The sequence below is a fragment of the Thamnophis sirtalis genome, unplaced genomic scaffold (assembly GCF_051295495.1).
Source record: "Thamnophis sirtalis isolate CommonGarterSnake01/CBP01778 unplaced genomic scaffold, rThaSir2_p1.2 scaffold_4, whole genome shotgun sequence".
Lineage (NCBI taxonomy): Eukaryota > Metazoa > Chordata > Lepidosauria > Squamata > Natricidae > Thamnophis > Thamnophis sirtalis.
The window spans coordinates 56,731,637-56,748,650 of NW_028261384.1; the positions used below are offsets into that span (position 1 = coordinate 56,731,637).

The 17,014-nt window shown below is 37.5% G+C and overlaps 1 protein-coding gene across 3 annotated transcripts in view; it reads left to right on the forward strand.

The window, feature by feature from the left end:
- The first annotated feature begins 3,584 nt into the window (after window positions 1–3,584).
- Window positions 3,585–17,014, forward strand: part of SLC6A20 (solute carrier family 6 member 20) — a 63,603-nt gene continuing 50,173 nt past the window's right edge. For 2 of the 3 annotated variants that reach the window (XM_087712967.1, XM_087712968.1), the window contains exons 1-3: window positions 3,585–3,753; window positions 11,494–11,634; window positions 13,613–13,704. In XM_087712967.1, the coding sequence (XP_087569093.1) occupies window positions 3,633–3,753; window positions 11,494–11,634; window positions 13,613–13,704 (354 nt within the window). In that variant the 5' untranslated portion in view covers window positions 3,585–3,632. The remainder of the gene's footprint in view (window positions 3,754–11,493; window positions 11,635–13,612; window positions 13,705–17,014) is intronic. The other variant, XM_087712966.1, reaches the window with a different exon arrangement.

Sequence of the window (17,014 nt, forward strand, 5' to 3'; positions counted from 1 at the left end):
GCAACCAGATCGAAAGGAAGGGAGATATGATCCTGTTTGGAAGAGCAGGAGGGGAGGGAGGGCTGCGAGCAAGCCAAGCAGAGGGAGGGAAACCACTGCCCTCTAAAGGCCACATCAGGAACGACACTTCAGAGAAATAAAAAAAATTTTTAACAGCGTCCTTTTTAAATCGGGACTTTTTGAACACGCAGCGGGTCACGGGACAAATTTTGAAAAATCGTGACTCTCCCGCCAAAAGCGGGACATCTGGTCACCTTACTATAAGAAGCTCCGAAGTATAAAATGCACCTAGTTTTTGGAGAGGAAAACGGGGGGGAGGGAATCTGCCTCTGCCTCCCAGCAATTTGCCTCCTTATAGTAAACAGCAAACAGTACAGACAATATACACTGTTTGTGGTATTGCATTTCAGACTATACTTGTACAGGTGTTGTTAAAATTGTTATGGCTTTCTAGAAATATACTTTATTTTTTGCTATTTAAAAGAAGATACAATAGCACTGGGCCTCTTCAGATCAAGCATTTATTTTAAAAAGCTTCTTCATTTTGTTAAGTTGTCTAGAACAATAATAAAGCAGTCTTTAAAAAATAAGTCTAATAATTTGAACATTCTAAAGGCATTTATAGTTATTGACTTACCTCCTTTCAGCAAACAGCCAGTTTCAGTTTAGCTTGATTAGAAGAAGAAAAAAATCTGCCTCTGCCTTCCAGCAATTTACCCCTTGCAGCAAATAGTAAACAACTAGTTTCACTTTCAATTTCAGTTTCAGCACAGGCCTCCCGATGATCAGCTGTTTCAGGCTGCAGGGATTGCCATAGCCTATTGCTGCCTTCCCATTTTCCCATTTGCTGCAAGGAAGTAAATTGCTGGGGGGCAGAGGCCAAAGGGTGGGGGGCGGTAGGTGGGCAGGACTACATTGAGTGTATAAGATGCACCCAAATTTTCACCCTCTTTTAGAGGGGAAAAAGGTGCATTTTATACTCTGAAAAATACGGTATCTACTTCGGAAGATAAACAAAATAGAAGTGATAATAAACTTTATCAATACACAAAATGGTATCTAGAATTATCTGCTTTATATCATAGCAACATGAATTCAGTGAGTAACATACAATTACAATTACAAACACATTGTCATCAGTAAATCTGCATTCTGATGCAAACTCAGGAAGTAGACAACATCTCCATATTTGTCTTTTTTATCACTTCAGATTATATTATATAATAATATATTTGTTTATGGCACTTTCTTTTCATACTATTCTTTCTAATTCAATTGTTGTTGGGTAAAACAATCCTTATGCGTGTTTTCTCAGAATTATATTTCATTGAATTCATAGGATTCCCCCCCCCCAGTAATGCAATGAATACATATAGAATTATAGTACAAGTGTAAATCACATGAGGAAAACATGGAACCAAAGAAAATGTTTAACTTATATTACTCTTCCTTGTTTTATCTAATGTTCCATTTAAGTAGAAATGGCATGTTCTTATCTTATAGACTGTTATTTTATAACTTGTTGTAAACAACTGAAGCTTAATAGAACTGCTATTAGGCAAGGTGTGCCAAAAATCAAGCCCCATAGGCAATCCAAATATTTTACTGTATTAATATTTTTTTCAAAGAAAATGTTATTTATTTAAAATGTTATTTAGAATCAATTGTCATTGAGCCTGACTTTTGGTACACTCTGTATATTGTACAACTGATAGCGTAAGCACTAACTGATTATATCTCAAAATAACATCAGTAAAATTGAATATATTTCACTAACCTGCAATCATTAAATAATTGTACTATTTCATACTTGAACAACTGGAAATTTCATATAAAACCTGTCAAGGAAATTGTCAAGGTTTCCCATTCACAACATAGAGCTTCCCAGTAAAGTTGCATCAATTCATTAGGAAAGGCCCATTTTTTCCATAGGGATTGTATATATTGTATATATCATGCTGCATTTTTCCATGAGCTTTTTGAATATCATTTTGATAGTCTGATGTCTTTTATCATTCTGTAAGATCTCAATTTTTAAGAGTAGATATATCAATTAATAGCTCTTTTCCCAATGGAAATAACAGTCAGATGGAAAAAAAGAACTGGAGGGATCAAAGGTTAAATCCTCTCCACATGATCCCTGAGTTCTAATCTGCATCAAGTAATCTTGTGGTTAGTCAATCAATAAAAAACAATCCAGTGCAATTTATTTGGTTATTACAGATAATTTGAAGAGCATACCAAATTAAAGTAAAACATGCATCTAAAAAGTTTATTAAATATATAGCCTACTTTACCAGACATCGGCTTGAGCCATATAAAATACTGTGACTCAGACTTCAATTAATAAGCACAAATGCAGAAATCACAAAGCCTAGTAGTTCATACAACAGCAAAATTAGTGGCTCAATCCCCATAATAAGGTGAAACATACCCAAATCCAGAGAGCAATTGGTAGTGGGTTTTTTTCTTATCTTCAAAGAACTATTGATGGAAAGGAAAATATACCCCATTGTTTTCCTTAACTTTCCTATACTAAGAAGACCTCCACTTGCTGGGTCCATTACTTAAAATAGTGATGAGGGCAGCACAATTTAAACAGCCATGTTCTACTAGTTTGCAACCTTCAGCACAGCTCTTTAATATAGCCTTCAAACTGTGCCCTAATTCCTGTTCAAGACAATGAATCTCTTGAACATCTGTAAGACTACCAGTTCTGGATTACAATGTGAACAGATACTAGATGGTAACAAAAAGATAATTCTTCTGTGTAGTGATACTTGGATTTGTATAGCATAAAGCTGATAGTTCCAAGTAAACCCAATTAAATGATAGATACAGGCCTATACTTTTTGGAAAGCATAGCTTTTGCTAGTTTAGGATTTTTGTATGATTATTGGAAAACAAGACATATTTTAAGTTCACCTTGTGCCTACTGTGTTAAACCTTTCTTACACAAAGCCGTGAAAAAATGTTTTAGATATGTCAGAAAAACCTTTCCCAATCTCCTTTAGTAAATTAATTGACAAATTAAATAAAATATTTGTAAAGCAGGGCTACAAAATCTAAATCACTAAATTAAATGTAGTTGGTCACTTGACAGCATCAAAGGATTACAGCTTTCTGGATTATTTTGTTTCCCTCTAGTGGTCATCTGGATATTTGCAGCCCAGGTCTTTATTGTGAGGTAACAAAAGCATTAACTCAAGCTCCTACTGGGCTATATGTTTTCCTCTGTGAATAATTAAATGGGAGTTGCTGACAAGTAGAAATAGTTTCCAGAACTACATATAGTTGTTATAATGTAATATTGTAACTTCATATCTTTTTTGGCAAAAATCTAGTGTAAGAGCAAACTTCACATTTCAGATCTTTTCCAGAAATGCAATTGAAATCTAAATAATTTGTCTGAAATACCTAGATTACTATTTGTTTTCTTCTTTATTTATCTAACCAGCATTCCTACTTCACAAAGTGCTGTTAATAAGATTAGTAATTAAAAATCTTGAATGGCAATTGGCAAGAGGACTCTCCTCAGAGTTGAGTTGGCACTGTGTCACCAACAGGCTTTGATGAGTATTTGGAGAGTGAAGCCAGACACATTCGACTGTTGCTAGTGCGTAAGAGCAGAAATGGATAAATCCAGACCTTTGTGGGACAATCATTTCCAGTTTATATTTGCCTGTATTTCTTATGCAGTAGGTCTTGGAAATGTTTGGCGGTTTCCTTATTTATGCCAGATGCATGGAGGAGGTGAGTAGAATTTATGCTTCTGAATTTGCCATTTGAGAATAGGTGGGTTCATTTTTAAAACTGTTGTCGTTGTCAGAGTGGCCTCAGGTGTCACAAAGGAGAAATAAGCAATTGCTCCAATCTTCAAGGCAAGCAAAGAATATCAGCATAAATGAGACATTTCTTCTTTTCATCACAAAAAAAATCTCATTTGCTTCTTTTTTTCATTTATATATTTCCCTTTTTTAACCTAATAGATTGTAATTTTCTAAACCAAAAATTAGTCTTAATATTAATTTAGTATGAAAGATGCTATTACCTTCACTTACAACCTGTTGCTTAACAGTCATTTGCACTTATGCTGGTCCTGCAAAAGCTACTTATGAACTTTTTTCAAAGTTACCGTGGCTGCACATATACATTTGTGCACACTCATACACCATGCACACATGATCCTGTTTTGGGTACTTGGTGGTTCACTTTAATGGTTGTTTCAAGCATTCCGCAATTACGTAACCATGATTTGTAATGATTTTGCTGGTTTCTGGCATTTACTTTTGGCTTCTGGGGAAAAAAAATGCCTATTGGTGAAAATGTATTCATTTAACCACCATGTTGTTTGCTGAACAATTGTTGAAAAATCAGGTCTGGTCATATGATATCTCAATTTACGACTGCAGCAATTCTAGGCTCAATTATTTTGGACTACCTATAGTGTAGCTACCTACTCTTGTTGTAACTGTTGATGAAGTTGAAAGATTGTGTATTATTAGACAAATTACCTTTGTACATAATATATGTATGTGTGTGTGTGTGTGTGTATGTATGTATGTATGTATGTATGTGTATACACACACACACACACACACACACACATACATACATATATGGACACAAAACAAGAAGACATACTGCAGTAAATTTGCAGTGTATTGAAAATAGTGGGAACTTTTTATTTAATTTTACAGTCCTATTTTCCCCTCCACCCCAAGTCTACCCCAAGGATACAACACCCAGACACAAACTAAGCAATGTAGTATATGCAGTACAATGCAGTAAGCCATGTGCAGATCTGTACATTGAGGAAACAAAATAATTACTTCATAAATGCATGGCATAGCATGGGAAAACAAACCCATCCGGAAAACATTCATCAGTCCATCGGCATTTAAAACACACAGGCCACTCTTTTGAAGACAGCAAATGCCACATTTTGGACAGAGAGGACTGCTGGTTTGAAAGAGGAGTCAAAGAAGCCATCTGTGTCAAAACTGAACAGTCCTTTCTCAACAGGGGGGAAGGGATACTACATCATCTGTCTCTAGTCTACAACACAATCCTTTCAACAGTTCCAAGAAGGCTCCACATCCATTTGCATCATTCAGGTGACCCTGATGACATAGATAGACCTCCAGGGGTCTTAACGACTCACTAAAATGCAAATGACTAGCTGCCTGCAAAGAGTATAAATCCTTCCATTCCCCAACACCCAGTCAGAACTGAAGAAGCTTCTTGGATGAGAAGTGAAATGTCTTCAAAGAAAAACCAGATTGCCTCTTGAAAAATCACCTTTGGGATAACCATGACCTGGATGACTTAGAATCGCCGTAGATATCATTTCTTTAAGTCCTGGGCCAGACAAATTCCGTTTCCTACCTTAGTTTATTTCTTAAAATTATTTTAATTAAAAAATAAATAAAATGGAAGCTAGTGTGTTACAAAATAAATGTCTATAAGTATCCTCTTTATTTTCAAGTATGTTGCTGGTTGCAAATAGACACATTTTTAGAGAGTAAGCAAAATAGGTGGCTGGTGAAGATCTACCCATATGGTCACTAGGAATTGAAAATAACTCTGCTTGATATGGAAGTGGGCCCACTTCTTCAGAAGAAAAAGGATTACCAGGAAGAGGGAAAGTAATAATCTGTTTGCCTTCTGGCAGTCAATCTATGAGGGTTTCCATCAGAGGTAGTTGCTATCAGTTTGGTCCAGTTCAGTCGAACTGGTAGTGGAAGTCAGGCCAGGGTTGCAGAACTGGCAGCAACCCAGGCCTGCCACTCCCCTGAACTGGTTCCCTTGCCACCACTGGGCTGCCACCATTTTGGATTTCAGTGACTGTGTGTGTGCGTGCACATGTGCGCAGAACAATTTACATTGAACAGTGACGTGCAGTCAGGGGAGGCAGAGCCTCACTGCTGTCATCATGAAAAGAAAAAAAAATTGTAAAAGGAAAAAGGCAAGAGCTGAGGTCAGGCTGAGCTAGTTGCTGCCAGAGTCATCTGGCTTAGCAGATGACTCTGCTAAGTGCTTAACTGTTTAAAAAAGCCTCTAAAAAAGCGTCCTCTACAGGAGGAGGCAGGAGAACAACGTGCCTCATCTAATCTGACTTTAGGCATTTTATGATCACTCGAGCAGAGTTAAGCAAGGGTTAAAAGTCTAACCTGATGTAAGTGAGGCACGTCGTTCTCCTCCCTCCTCCTGTAGAAGGCGCTTTTTAGAGGCTTTTTTAAACAGTTAAGCAGAGTCATCCACGGTGAGGCAGCAACTAGCTCAACCTGACCTCAGGTCTCACCTTTTTCCTTTTACATTTTTTTCTTTTCATGATGACAGGCAAGAGCAGAGTTGAAATCCTCTCTGAAACAGCTGGAAAAGGCACATTTGGGTCAGACGGAGGGGGAGGAATTCAAACTTCATCCTCGGAGGGAGAGAGGGAGGAAGGAGGGGAAGGGAGAAGAAAAAGAAAAAGAAAGAAGGAAACTTATTTCGCAAAGGACAAAAACAAATGCTGTCGCTTTAAATCGGAACTGAGCATGCCTGGCTGTGGAGTTGAAGTCCACAAGTCTAAAAAAATTTGAAAAATTTGTGTCAGTGCCTCACCAGCCATAAACCTCACCACATGTCACTGACATGCATGCATGCCTCACTCGAGCGGGTTGCAAACCAGTAGTAAAACCAGCAGCAATCCACCCCTGGTTTCCATGATATATTTCCCAATGTCTTTGCTGACCTAAAAACATTGAGGAAACTCCTTTTCTTTGTACTGTTGTGTTGCTGTACAATTGCATTGATCCAATAAGAATATCTTTCAAGGAGGAAGTTTCCCTGCACAAAATGCGTTTTACCGGAGGCCCAGACAGAAAGCCATGAAAATAAATCCCCAAATAAAATGGATTATGCTGAGCATTTGCTTCAGCTTCATCACTTGTTTTTATAGACTGCCTTGCTAATCCTGGAGATTAAACATCAAATCATAGATATTTACATAAATATTTTGGCTTTTAAAAAATAAAAACCAGAGAAAGCTAAACTTTAAAAACTATATTTGATTTAGTCAATGAGGATTTCAAGGCTTGAACCATAAACCATTCTTTTTTTAAAAAGTTATGATCATAGTTAATTAAACCAGCTGATGCAGGAGGCTAGTACAAGCCAAAGTAAATATTTGGGTCACATGGTACAAAGTGACGTACATTTGATTTAGGCACTTAATAACATTTAATTCACGGGAACTTTCCAGGATTTAAGATTTTTCATTTAAAATACTGTACCAGCAAAGTTTTTTGGATCACATAAAACCTAAGGGATTTAGAAAAATCCACCTTAAATAAGAGTTTTGTTTTTTCATTGTTCCATATTCTTCCCCAGATTTGATAAACATTTGAGCTGGAAAAGAATGTTCAGCGTCCACCTGTTTAAGTTGTAGCAGCTAAACATCTTCCATAAACTTTTAGATTTTCAAATCAGTATCCCTGCATAGGCAACATTGTGTTCCTAACCACAATGATAAAACATTACTTCTTCCCAGAACATAGTGGTTTATATTTAGCATATGTGTTAATGTATGTATGTATGTATGTATGTATGTATGTATGTATGTATGTATGTATGTATGTATGTATGTATTTGACGTTCATGAGAAAGACTAGATAAAAATTAACTGAGTTTTTTAAAATAGTTTGTCAATATATAAAATACAAAGAAAAATGAAAATGCTACCGCTTCCCCCTTCTCCCTCTCCACTCCCACTGTTAGCCAATTCCATGCGAAAAAGGGAGCTAACAGAGAGGGGAGAGTGCAAGTTTGCTACTTCTGGGACGGGGACCGGGAAGTGTCTGAGTCTGCCTTATCCGACTTCTCTTTCTCTCACAGCCATCTTTCCCAGCTTAGCTTGATGCAAGCTTCCTCCCCAGCCCCCCCGTCCATTTTCCTCCCTGATAACTGGACAAAGCTAGGCAAAAAGCCAGCCTTCACTGGTGCCCACCTTCACTGACAACAGGCTTGGAAAGGACAATGTGAGCTGCCATCTGTGTCAAGCTAGACTGGGGAGGGAGGGCGTGTGAGTGAGCCAGCGGTGCTTTCCTCCAGCCTTTGCCCAAAGCCCCACGCTGCACCAGGAGGCTGAATTACTTCCTCCCGCTCCAACCTGCTTGTACCTTGGCATCCCAATAAAGGCAGCTCTGCAGGAAAATTGGGCATCCCAATTGGGCATCCCAATACAGGCAGATCTGCAGGAAAAGAAATTTCTTTTTTTGCCAAGCCGAGCTGATGCAGGTTCGCATTGTGGCTCCACCTCATAATGGGCTTTGAGAGGAGGACGAGATTCCGCCTCCCCCATTGTAAAGTGCAAGAGTGAAAAAGTTCACTGAATCAATTCCAACTTCACGAGATCTTTTTCTTTCACAAGAAGTTGGAATTGATTGAGTGAAACGTGATGGAGAAATGTGATTGGATTGGGTATAAGGTCTGTTGCTTTAGTAGCGAACTAGACTAGAAAATCTTCAAGTTCCCTTCCAGCTCTACTTCTATTCTATTCCATTCTATTCTTAATAATTGAAAAATAGTTAACAATTTACAAAGGTGATTAAAAATAGAATTTACAAACTTAATGTCCATGGGAAAGGTGCCAAATGTTTTTAGCTAAAATGGCTTTTCCTCATCTCTCTCTCTCTCTCTCTCTCTCTCTCTCTCTCTCTCTCACACACACACACACACACACAGAGGGGAGAGAGAGAGAGAGAGAGGGAGGGAGAGAGAGGAGATTGCTGTTTTGCAGTCTCTTCATGAAGAACAACTATTGGAGCACTTGTGGGCAATCTTAATTCTTTAATTCTTCTCCTTGTCTAGAGAAAAATTACAAAGAACATGTTTCACTAGCTCTTTTATTCAGCTGCAATCACTGGATCCATTCTGAGCAGAGCCACCTTCAGTTTGCTATTTCTTTTCCCAAAGTCCAGTAATTAGCAACACTTCTTCATCCCAATCCTGGTCATAGTTCATCATACCCAAGGCCATGTAAATTGTTACGGCTTCTGAGACAGAATATTCAACAAGCACTTCTCTCTCTGACAATAAAATTCCAGTGATAATTAATTGAAGCCTTTTCACAATGCCAAATATCTACTAGAGTCAGCTGCCTCACTTTATCTAATGAATTCGCCATAATACATCAAGGTTTTCATCATTAGCCTTTCTTCAATAGTAGAAGTTTGGCATTTCAAAGCCAAAAGATAATTTACTCAAGATGTTTTTGCTTAAATGACACCTTGTGATTAATACCATTTAGGCAATCTTAGGCATTTTTCCAAACTAAAGATTGCAGTTATTAGGGAAAAATCTGTAGACTAGCACTTGCTAAGTACCTCATAGTGAGGGAGTGGGGTCAGGGGCAAGAAGGGTGGATGGATGATGGATGAACAACCTCATTTCACCAGTGTGGCTAGGCCAAGCTGGATTCAATCTCGGTTCTGCTTGGAGAGAAGGCTTCACTAATCCCCTTTGGCAAAGTGGGGGTATAAAAATTGAAAAAGTATAGCTTTAAGATAGATTTGGTCAATTGCACAGTTCAATCCTAGTTATATATTCTAAAGGTTCTATTGATTTCAGTTAGGAAATATTTATTTCTGTTTATCAGTTTTGACTCTATTTTATTTTTTTAGCTTAGGTTGTAACTCAAAATGTAGAACATACATATTTGTAGTACTATTTCCTTTTCCTATTTTCTTCAATTCTGAGAAGTGGATTGGACTGAGAGAGATGACTGATCCAAAGTTGCCCAAATACTCATCCAGTTTATATGCCGAATTCACATCTCTTGGTTTCTTGGCCAGCACTTTAACCACTAGATCAAAATCTAGGTGTTTATCTCACTTTCTTTGGTTATAATTTAATTTAATTTAATGTTTTATAGCAATTAGTTATATTTTAACTGCCACTCTATCTGAACAGTTTGAAAATTGTATTTAATAGTCTAGATGTAATTTACATAAAATTATTCTGGTAAACCCAGCCAGTCTATATAGACTAATTATCAAGTTCCAATTCTAGAAAAAGGAAGAACAAGAAATGAACAACCAGACAAAGCCAGATATAAATCTTTTCCATTTAGAAGCAATTGTTTCCTTAGAAAAAGCCCCACTGGAACTTATTTTAAGCAGTTTCATATATTATTATATTGTATGCTATAATCTGCATGCCTAAATCCATTTCCCCAAAGGTGAATCAAACTGAAGTTGTTATGTTTTCTTTCTGGATGGACACACATCCTAATGTTTGTGGAATGTACCTAGCAATTTGATATTATAACACAAAGTTGAAGAAGAGTCAAGTGAAGAAGGGTAAGAGGCACAAAGGACAAAATGTGCCTCACAACAGTTTTTTAAAAAATATATTCATAGATAGATGTTGCAGTGCAAGTGTGAAAGAACAACACCCGTGTTGTTATAACATAATAACATGCATTTTGGATGTAGTTTGGAATGAATAAAAGTGGCTAGGGAGATATGTGACTCCATTTTTATGACTAGATTCATACATGATGCTCAGCTGTAACGTGATTGCTTGTTTTTGGCTTAGCATATGAACCAAGAGTACTTTATTCTTTCAAGCATGATTATGAAAATTCTGATTTAGCATAGTTTTTTTTAAAAAAATTACATTGAGAATATAGTATAGACCAATTCTTGTGCTTTGTACCAGAAATTGGGTATATGTCCTTTCTGAAACATATACCGTAATTCTCATTCTATTCATTCATTATGGAGAAAGTTCTTGCTATCAAAGTCAGGAGCTATGTTCTGAGTTTTTTAAATTGTTTAGCCTTGTATTTTCTGGAGAAATTTGTTGAAACAATTTTTTAGAATTTTTCAGCATTGATTTGGCCAATAAAATACCAAAATGGCTATGCATTGCCTTTAGGAGGCTTTCAGAGAGTTCCTGGGGGCTGGGGAGGGCAGAAATGAGTGGAAAATGGCCTGTTTTTTTCTCACTTTTGCCCCCACAGCCCCCAGGAGCACTCTATAAGCTTCCTAATGCCTTTTTTGGACGAAAAACAGACCCATTTTTGTGAAAAACGGGCTGTTTTTTCCTCATTTTTGGCTCCCCACCCCCCATAGGAACACTTTAAAAGCCTCCTAAGGGCTATTCATGCCCTTTTTTGAAAAAAAAGGGCCAGTTTTCGCAAAAACTGGGCCGTTTTGGGGAGGTTTGCAGAGTGCAAAAACTTTTTTTTTAATTTGCCACTTCAAAACTTTGGTGCGTCTTATACTCCGGTGCATCTTAAATTCTGAAAAATACGGTAGTTATCTTTAAGTAATGAGAGATACGTTGTCAAGCATACTGCTGGGGAACACTGGGAGTTGAAGCCCATGCATATTAAAATGGTCAAGTTGGAAAAACACTACATTATTAAGCACTTATGTAAAGCTTTTAGCTAAGTTCTAAATTGTTGATTGTGATCTACGTTTGCTTTTGTTTCTCTTGCAGGTGGATTTTTAATCCCATACTTGATTATGTTAATTGTGGAAGGAGTGCCATTGTTATTCTTGGAATTGGCAGTGGGACAACTTATGCACCAAGGGAGCATTGGCACATGGAATGCTATAAGTCCTTACCTCTGTGGAGTTGGTGGGTTCTTATCCATCTATTGGTTGCTTTTTTTGTTTAAAGAACAAGAGATAAGAATTGGTTTTTAAGATACCTGCTAGAGATCCATTGTTCTGTCTATGGATTCTACAGGTAGTCCTCAACTTACAACTATTTGTTTAGTGACAGTTTAAAGTTACAACAGCACTGAAAAAGTGGATAATGTCTGATTTTCACAATTGTTGGGAAACCTATTGCAACATCCCCATAGCCAGGTGATCAAAATTTGGATGTTTGGCAACTGACTCATATTCATGACTCTGCCAGTGTCCTGGGATTATGTGACTTTCTGATAAGTGAAGTCAATGGCGAAGCCAGATTCACTTAACAAATGTTACTAAATTAACAACTGCAATGATTCACTTAACAACTGTGGCAAGAAAAGTTGTAAAATCGGACAAAATTCACTTAACAAATCTCTTATTTAACGACATAAATTTTGGGCTCTGTTGTGGTTGTAAGACGAGGTCTAGCTGTAATAAGTCTGTAGACATCTTGTTCTCACTTTTGCAACTCAAGCTTTGATGAAGGGAAGGACAAACAATGCTTTTTTCTTTAAAAAAATCTACATGCACAATTTCCATCCTGTCAATTTATAATCAATCTTTTTTAAATTTTAAATTGTTAATTCAGGAAAAACTTGAAATGTTTTCAAATAAGCAATTTTTGCCAGTCAAATCCTTGGCAGCCTTATAAATTATTATAACATTTGGATCTAATGGATGGGAAAATTAACTTTAAACTGATGTAGGCACACAGTAATTAAGATATGAATAAGAGCAGTTGACCCTTTCAATCTGAGGTGTCATGAAAAGACACAGGTAAGACTGGCTAAGGCAAGCAATTGAGCTAACTGATTATAACAGTATAAATTATGAAGAGGAGGAATTAAGGTTAAGTACAACTTACTTATCTTTAGAATGGTTTTTCCTGCCCTAAGCTACTAGCCTTCTAACATTATGTAACACAATCCACAAGGTGTTGATTGGAATGCTTTTGGCCAGGTCAACTCATCCATGAAGAAATGGCACTATTTTACAGAAATTATTGATTTGCTGGAAAGAAGTAGAGAGGATTCATTTGGTTCTATGCGGTGCAGGCTATTAATTGTCGCAATGTGAAAAGCTCTTTGTTCAAGATTCCAACTATTCCATTCCATTCCTTTGAAAAATATTTAGGGTTTTTTTGTTGCCATTTCCTGCAGGAAGGATCCTATAGTTCTTCTCTAATGAAAATGCTTCCCTCTTCCATTTCCTCACTATTTCAAACTTTTGCTACCAAAATTTGCAATAAAATCCAGAAAATAGAATGATAGAGAAGAATCTACTATTTTAATGGCCTATCATTCACTCTGGGTGTTCTTTTTATGTGAAAAGTTTCATGGAAATAATTACAAGAAAATATGCAAAGGAGGGGATTAGTTAGATTAAGACTCTGCATCTCCCAAAAATGATTCATTAGAAGTGCTGCAAGCTTTATAACAGTGCCAGCACTGTATCAAACCTTCTCAGGAGTGTAAGCACTACATCTGGGCTGCTAATTAGAGCAACCATTAATTTTAAGGCTTCTGCATGAGCTGTACAAATTTAATCCTGACAGAACAATTAATAAATGGAACACTTGCCTCCAGAAACTGTGAATGCTCCAACACTGGACGTTTTTAAGAGGATGTTGGATAACCATTTGTCTGAAGTGGTGTAGGATTTCCTGCCTAAGCAGGGGGCTGGACTAGAAGACCATCAAGGTCCCTTCCAACTCTGTTATTCTGTAAACTGTTTTAAGCAGTCAATTTGTTAAAGCAATTCTTAAGTCACTTACATCTTTTTAAAGTTTGTACGGAGACCTTTAAAAAAATCTGAGATTGTTTTGAAAGCATCCACATTTCTGTTGATTCTTTCTGAGGGGGTGTTAAAAATGATCAATTAATTATGTTTGCCTGACTTATTTTTCGTGTTTTCAGGAATTGCCAGTGTTGTTGTGTCATTTTTCCTCTCCATGTACTACAATGTTATAAATGGCTGGGCATTTTGGTATCTTTTCCATTCATTTCAGGTGGGTCAAACAATGTCTTGAACTTCAGCAATGTGTCAGTTATCTTCCTTTCTTGTAGGATGTTGTGACTGAACAGGTTGAGAGAGAGTGTGTGTTGTATTGCTAAGGGCTTCTTTTCATATTTCTCACTGTGGCATAAACATACTGCAGTCAACAATAATTATTTTATGTTATGCTTCCTCAGCCCACAACTGAGGCAGCTTTATGTTGTATTTCACTTTTAAATTATCATTGTCCATCTTTTACTGGCAGAATTTTTGCCATGAGTGTGATCTAGCTATATGTCTTCACAAGGGACAAAGATGGGACAATTATCAATAACATGTATATGATAATGCCATCATGCAAATTCTATGACTTATCTACTTGTAGCAGACATTGTGGTGCAGGTACATAATGGTGGCATTTGCATAATGGAATCATTGCACACAACCTCATGTTTGATGTCATTGTGGTTTGTTGCAGATGCCACTGGTTCTAGCAAAATTAGCTGAATATGTGATTACTAACCTTATCTGGGTTGGGGAATCTGTCCAGCTCTTGCAGACTACTTTAGGTTGTTGTGAGCATATCCTACCTCTCTGGTTACAGGATACAGCGCTCCATTGACATTTTGGATTGGTTTTAGAAGACAGCAAATATCTGGTATGCAACATCTGCCCATGTAATGCATAACCAGTGCTGTCTGAAATAACAGTGAAATAAATACATTTTGCAATTAAACAAAATAATCTCTCCCTGAAGTCATATATTGGATTTTACTGATAGGTTTTGGCAACATTTTATGATGTTCTACACAAAAATTCTAATTGCATAATATTTCTTGGACTTGGGTTGTTCAGAGTGCACTAAGATGAAATCGGAATATATGACCAAACAAAAAACTTCCCTGCAATAACTGTCATGACCTCTCACTTTGCTGTGCAATAGCAGTATCTATTGTGTGTGTGTGTGTGTGTGTGTGTGTGTGTGTGTCAGAACCTCTCCATTAGATAATTAGGAAAGAAGACCACGAGACTCCATGAGTAGAAATCAAGTGTACTTTTACTAATTATAAATGATTAAAGGCATAGCGAAGCGAAGACTGATTATTTAGGCGCGAAAGCGATTGATATATAGAATAACCCATTCCCCACCCCTTGGCATCACAGTTACAGTCCAATCATAATTCTCCCAAGTGTCAGGTGTGAGATAACTTCAAAAGGCATCACGAAGATGGAATGTCGGTGCCGTTAGTCCTGGCAGGAATCTCCTACGCATGCGTAGTCCGACAGGCAGCTGAGCTCCAGAACCTTCCTCCAGCACAATGAGTAACCCCTCCCAAATACCATGCCCTCCCTCCCCGTTTCATGGCAGCCGAAGCAACAGCAAAGCAGAGGCTGACATCGTGTGTGTGTGTGTGTGTGTGTGTGTGTGAGAGAGAGAGAGAGAGAGAGAGAGAGAGAGAGAGACAGAGAGAGACAGAGAGAGACAGAGAGAGACAGAGACAGAGAGAGACAGAGAGAGAGAGAGAAATGCAGAGCATTATCATAAAAATGCACTCCTGTTCAGTTTATTTCCTTCGATGTAGACTAAAACTTATGTTTACTTTTGCTTATTTCAGTGCAGGGCATAGGTTCATATGGTACAAAATGTGGAAAATCTCAATTTACTTTACAGTTGAGGAAGAATGCCTTCTTTCAGCATATTTCACCATTTTCCATATAGTTTATGAATGCTGTTAGAGATTCTAGTAGAGTAAAACAACCAATGTTAATTCATATATACTTATGCTGGCCATCTTGACTTAAATAATAATTCATAACAATTCCTTGGAATATTTTGATTACAGAACTGATTATTATTAGCAAGCTTATAACAAAATGGCTAAGCTGTGAATTCCTTGATGCTCTCTGAACTGGGTTGTTTGTTTGTAAATATTTTATTATCCAACTAGGTTGTATCATCAATAGTTAATGAAATATTTAAGCTACTGTCAGTAGCTTAATAGAAAAGAACTAGCAATCCTTTTCTCTGTAGAACAACAGCAAATGTGCAACAGCTCTTACAACATGGTCAGTTAGTGGCAAAATGTTGTATTCATATCTTTAGATGTTACCTGTTGAGTAATGAAATGTCAACAAGCAACCAAGTTCAGAGAACGCCAAGGCTCCTCAAACGTATAACAATCTAGTCCTCCTTTTTGCATTTATTCTCTCTGGCAAGTATTGAAAACATTGGGAACAATACAAAACTGCATGGGATATGTGGCACACATATAGGTCAAAGATAAAACAAAAGAGTGACTGGGAGAGCCCTTGAACAACTTTGTTTTGCGCACCAGTTGCAGCCTTTCTTGGATCAAGAATCCCTGCACTCTGTCATTCAAGCCTAGTCACCTAACATCTGGACTATTGCAATGCACTTTATATGGGGCTACCCTTGAAGAGCATTTGGAAGCTACAGCTGGTGCAGAACGTGGCACCATGGGCAGTTCTTTGGACCCCTAGAGTTGCCCATGTTACACCACTGCTTCACGACTGGTTGCCAGTCTGCTTTTGGGTGCAGTTCAAAGTCTTAGTCATAGTCTTTAAAGCCATGCATGGCATGACTCCAGGCTATTTGAGGAACCATCTCACCCAATGAGACTGGCTTGCCCTACCAGCAACAGCAAAGGGGACATACTGTAGAGCCTGTTAGTTAAGGAATTTCAGCTGGTGGGATCCAGGATTAGAGTCTTCTCTGCCATGGTTCCTACCCTCTGGAACATTTTACCCCAGACGTGAGACTGGCTCCTGGCCTTCCACAAGAGCCTGAAGACCTGCTCTGCCAAATGGTTTAGGATCCCATGGGTGGAGCTTCATACTGGAGGCAGATGACTAAGTTCAATGCCACCTCCACATCCCATATGTCCAGCGCCCTTCTTTGCCATTTTATCTTTAGGATTGCTAATGGTTTTATCTGCTGTTGTATAATGGACATTTCTAATGTTTTTCATGTTTTTCATGTTGTAAACCTCTTAGAGGCATTGGATACAAGATGGGTGGCAAATAAATTTAAAAATAAACAAATGTAGCAAAGTTGAATACATTTGGAAAGGCCTGAAAACAATAAGATTCTTTTTAAGTATTCAATATGTTAATCTCTCAAAGCTTCATTAGTAATTCATAGATTTTCATACAAATTGACCTCCTCCCCAAATCCTGACTGAATATCTCTTCTCAATCATGACACACTATTTTAAAAAACACCTCAAACCACTGTATTATGCTCCAGAAATGTTTCAGGTTTTTCAGGTCCCTGTTCATGTAATATAATATGCTTGTCACTG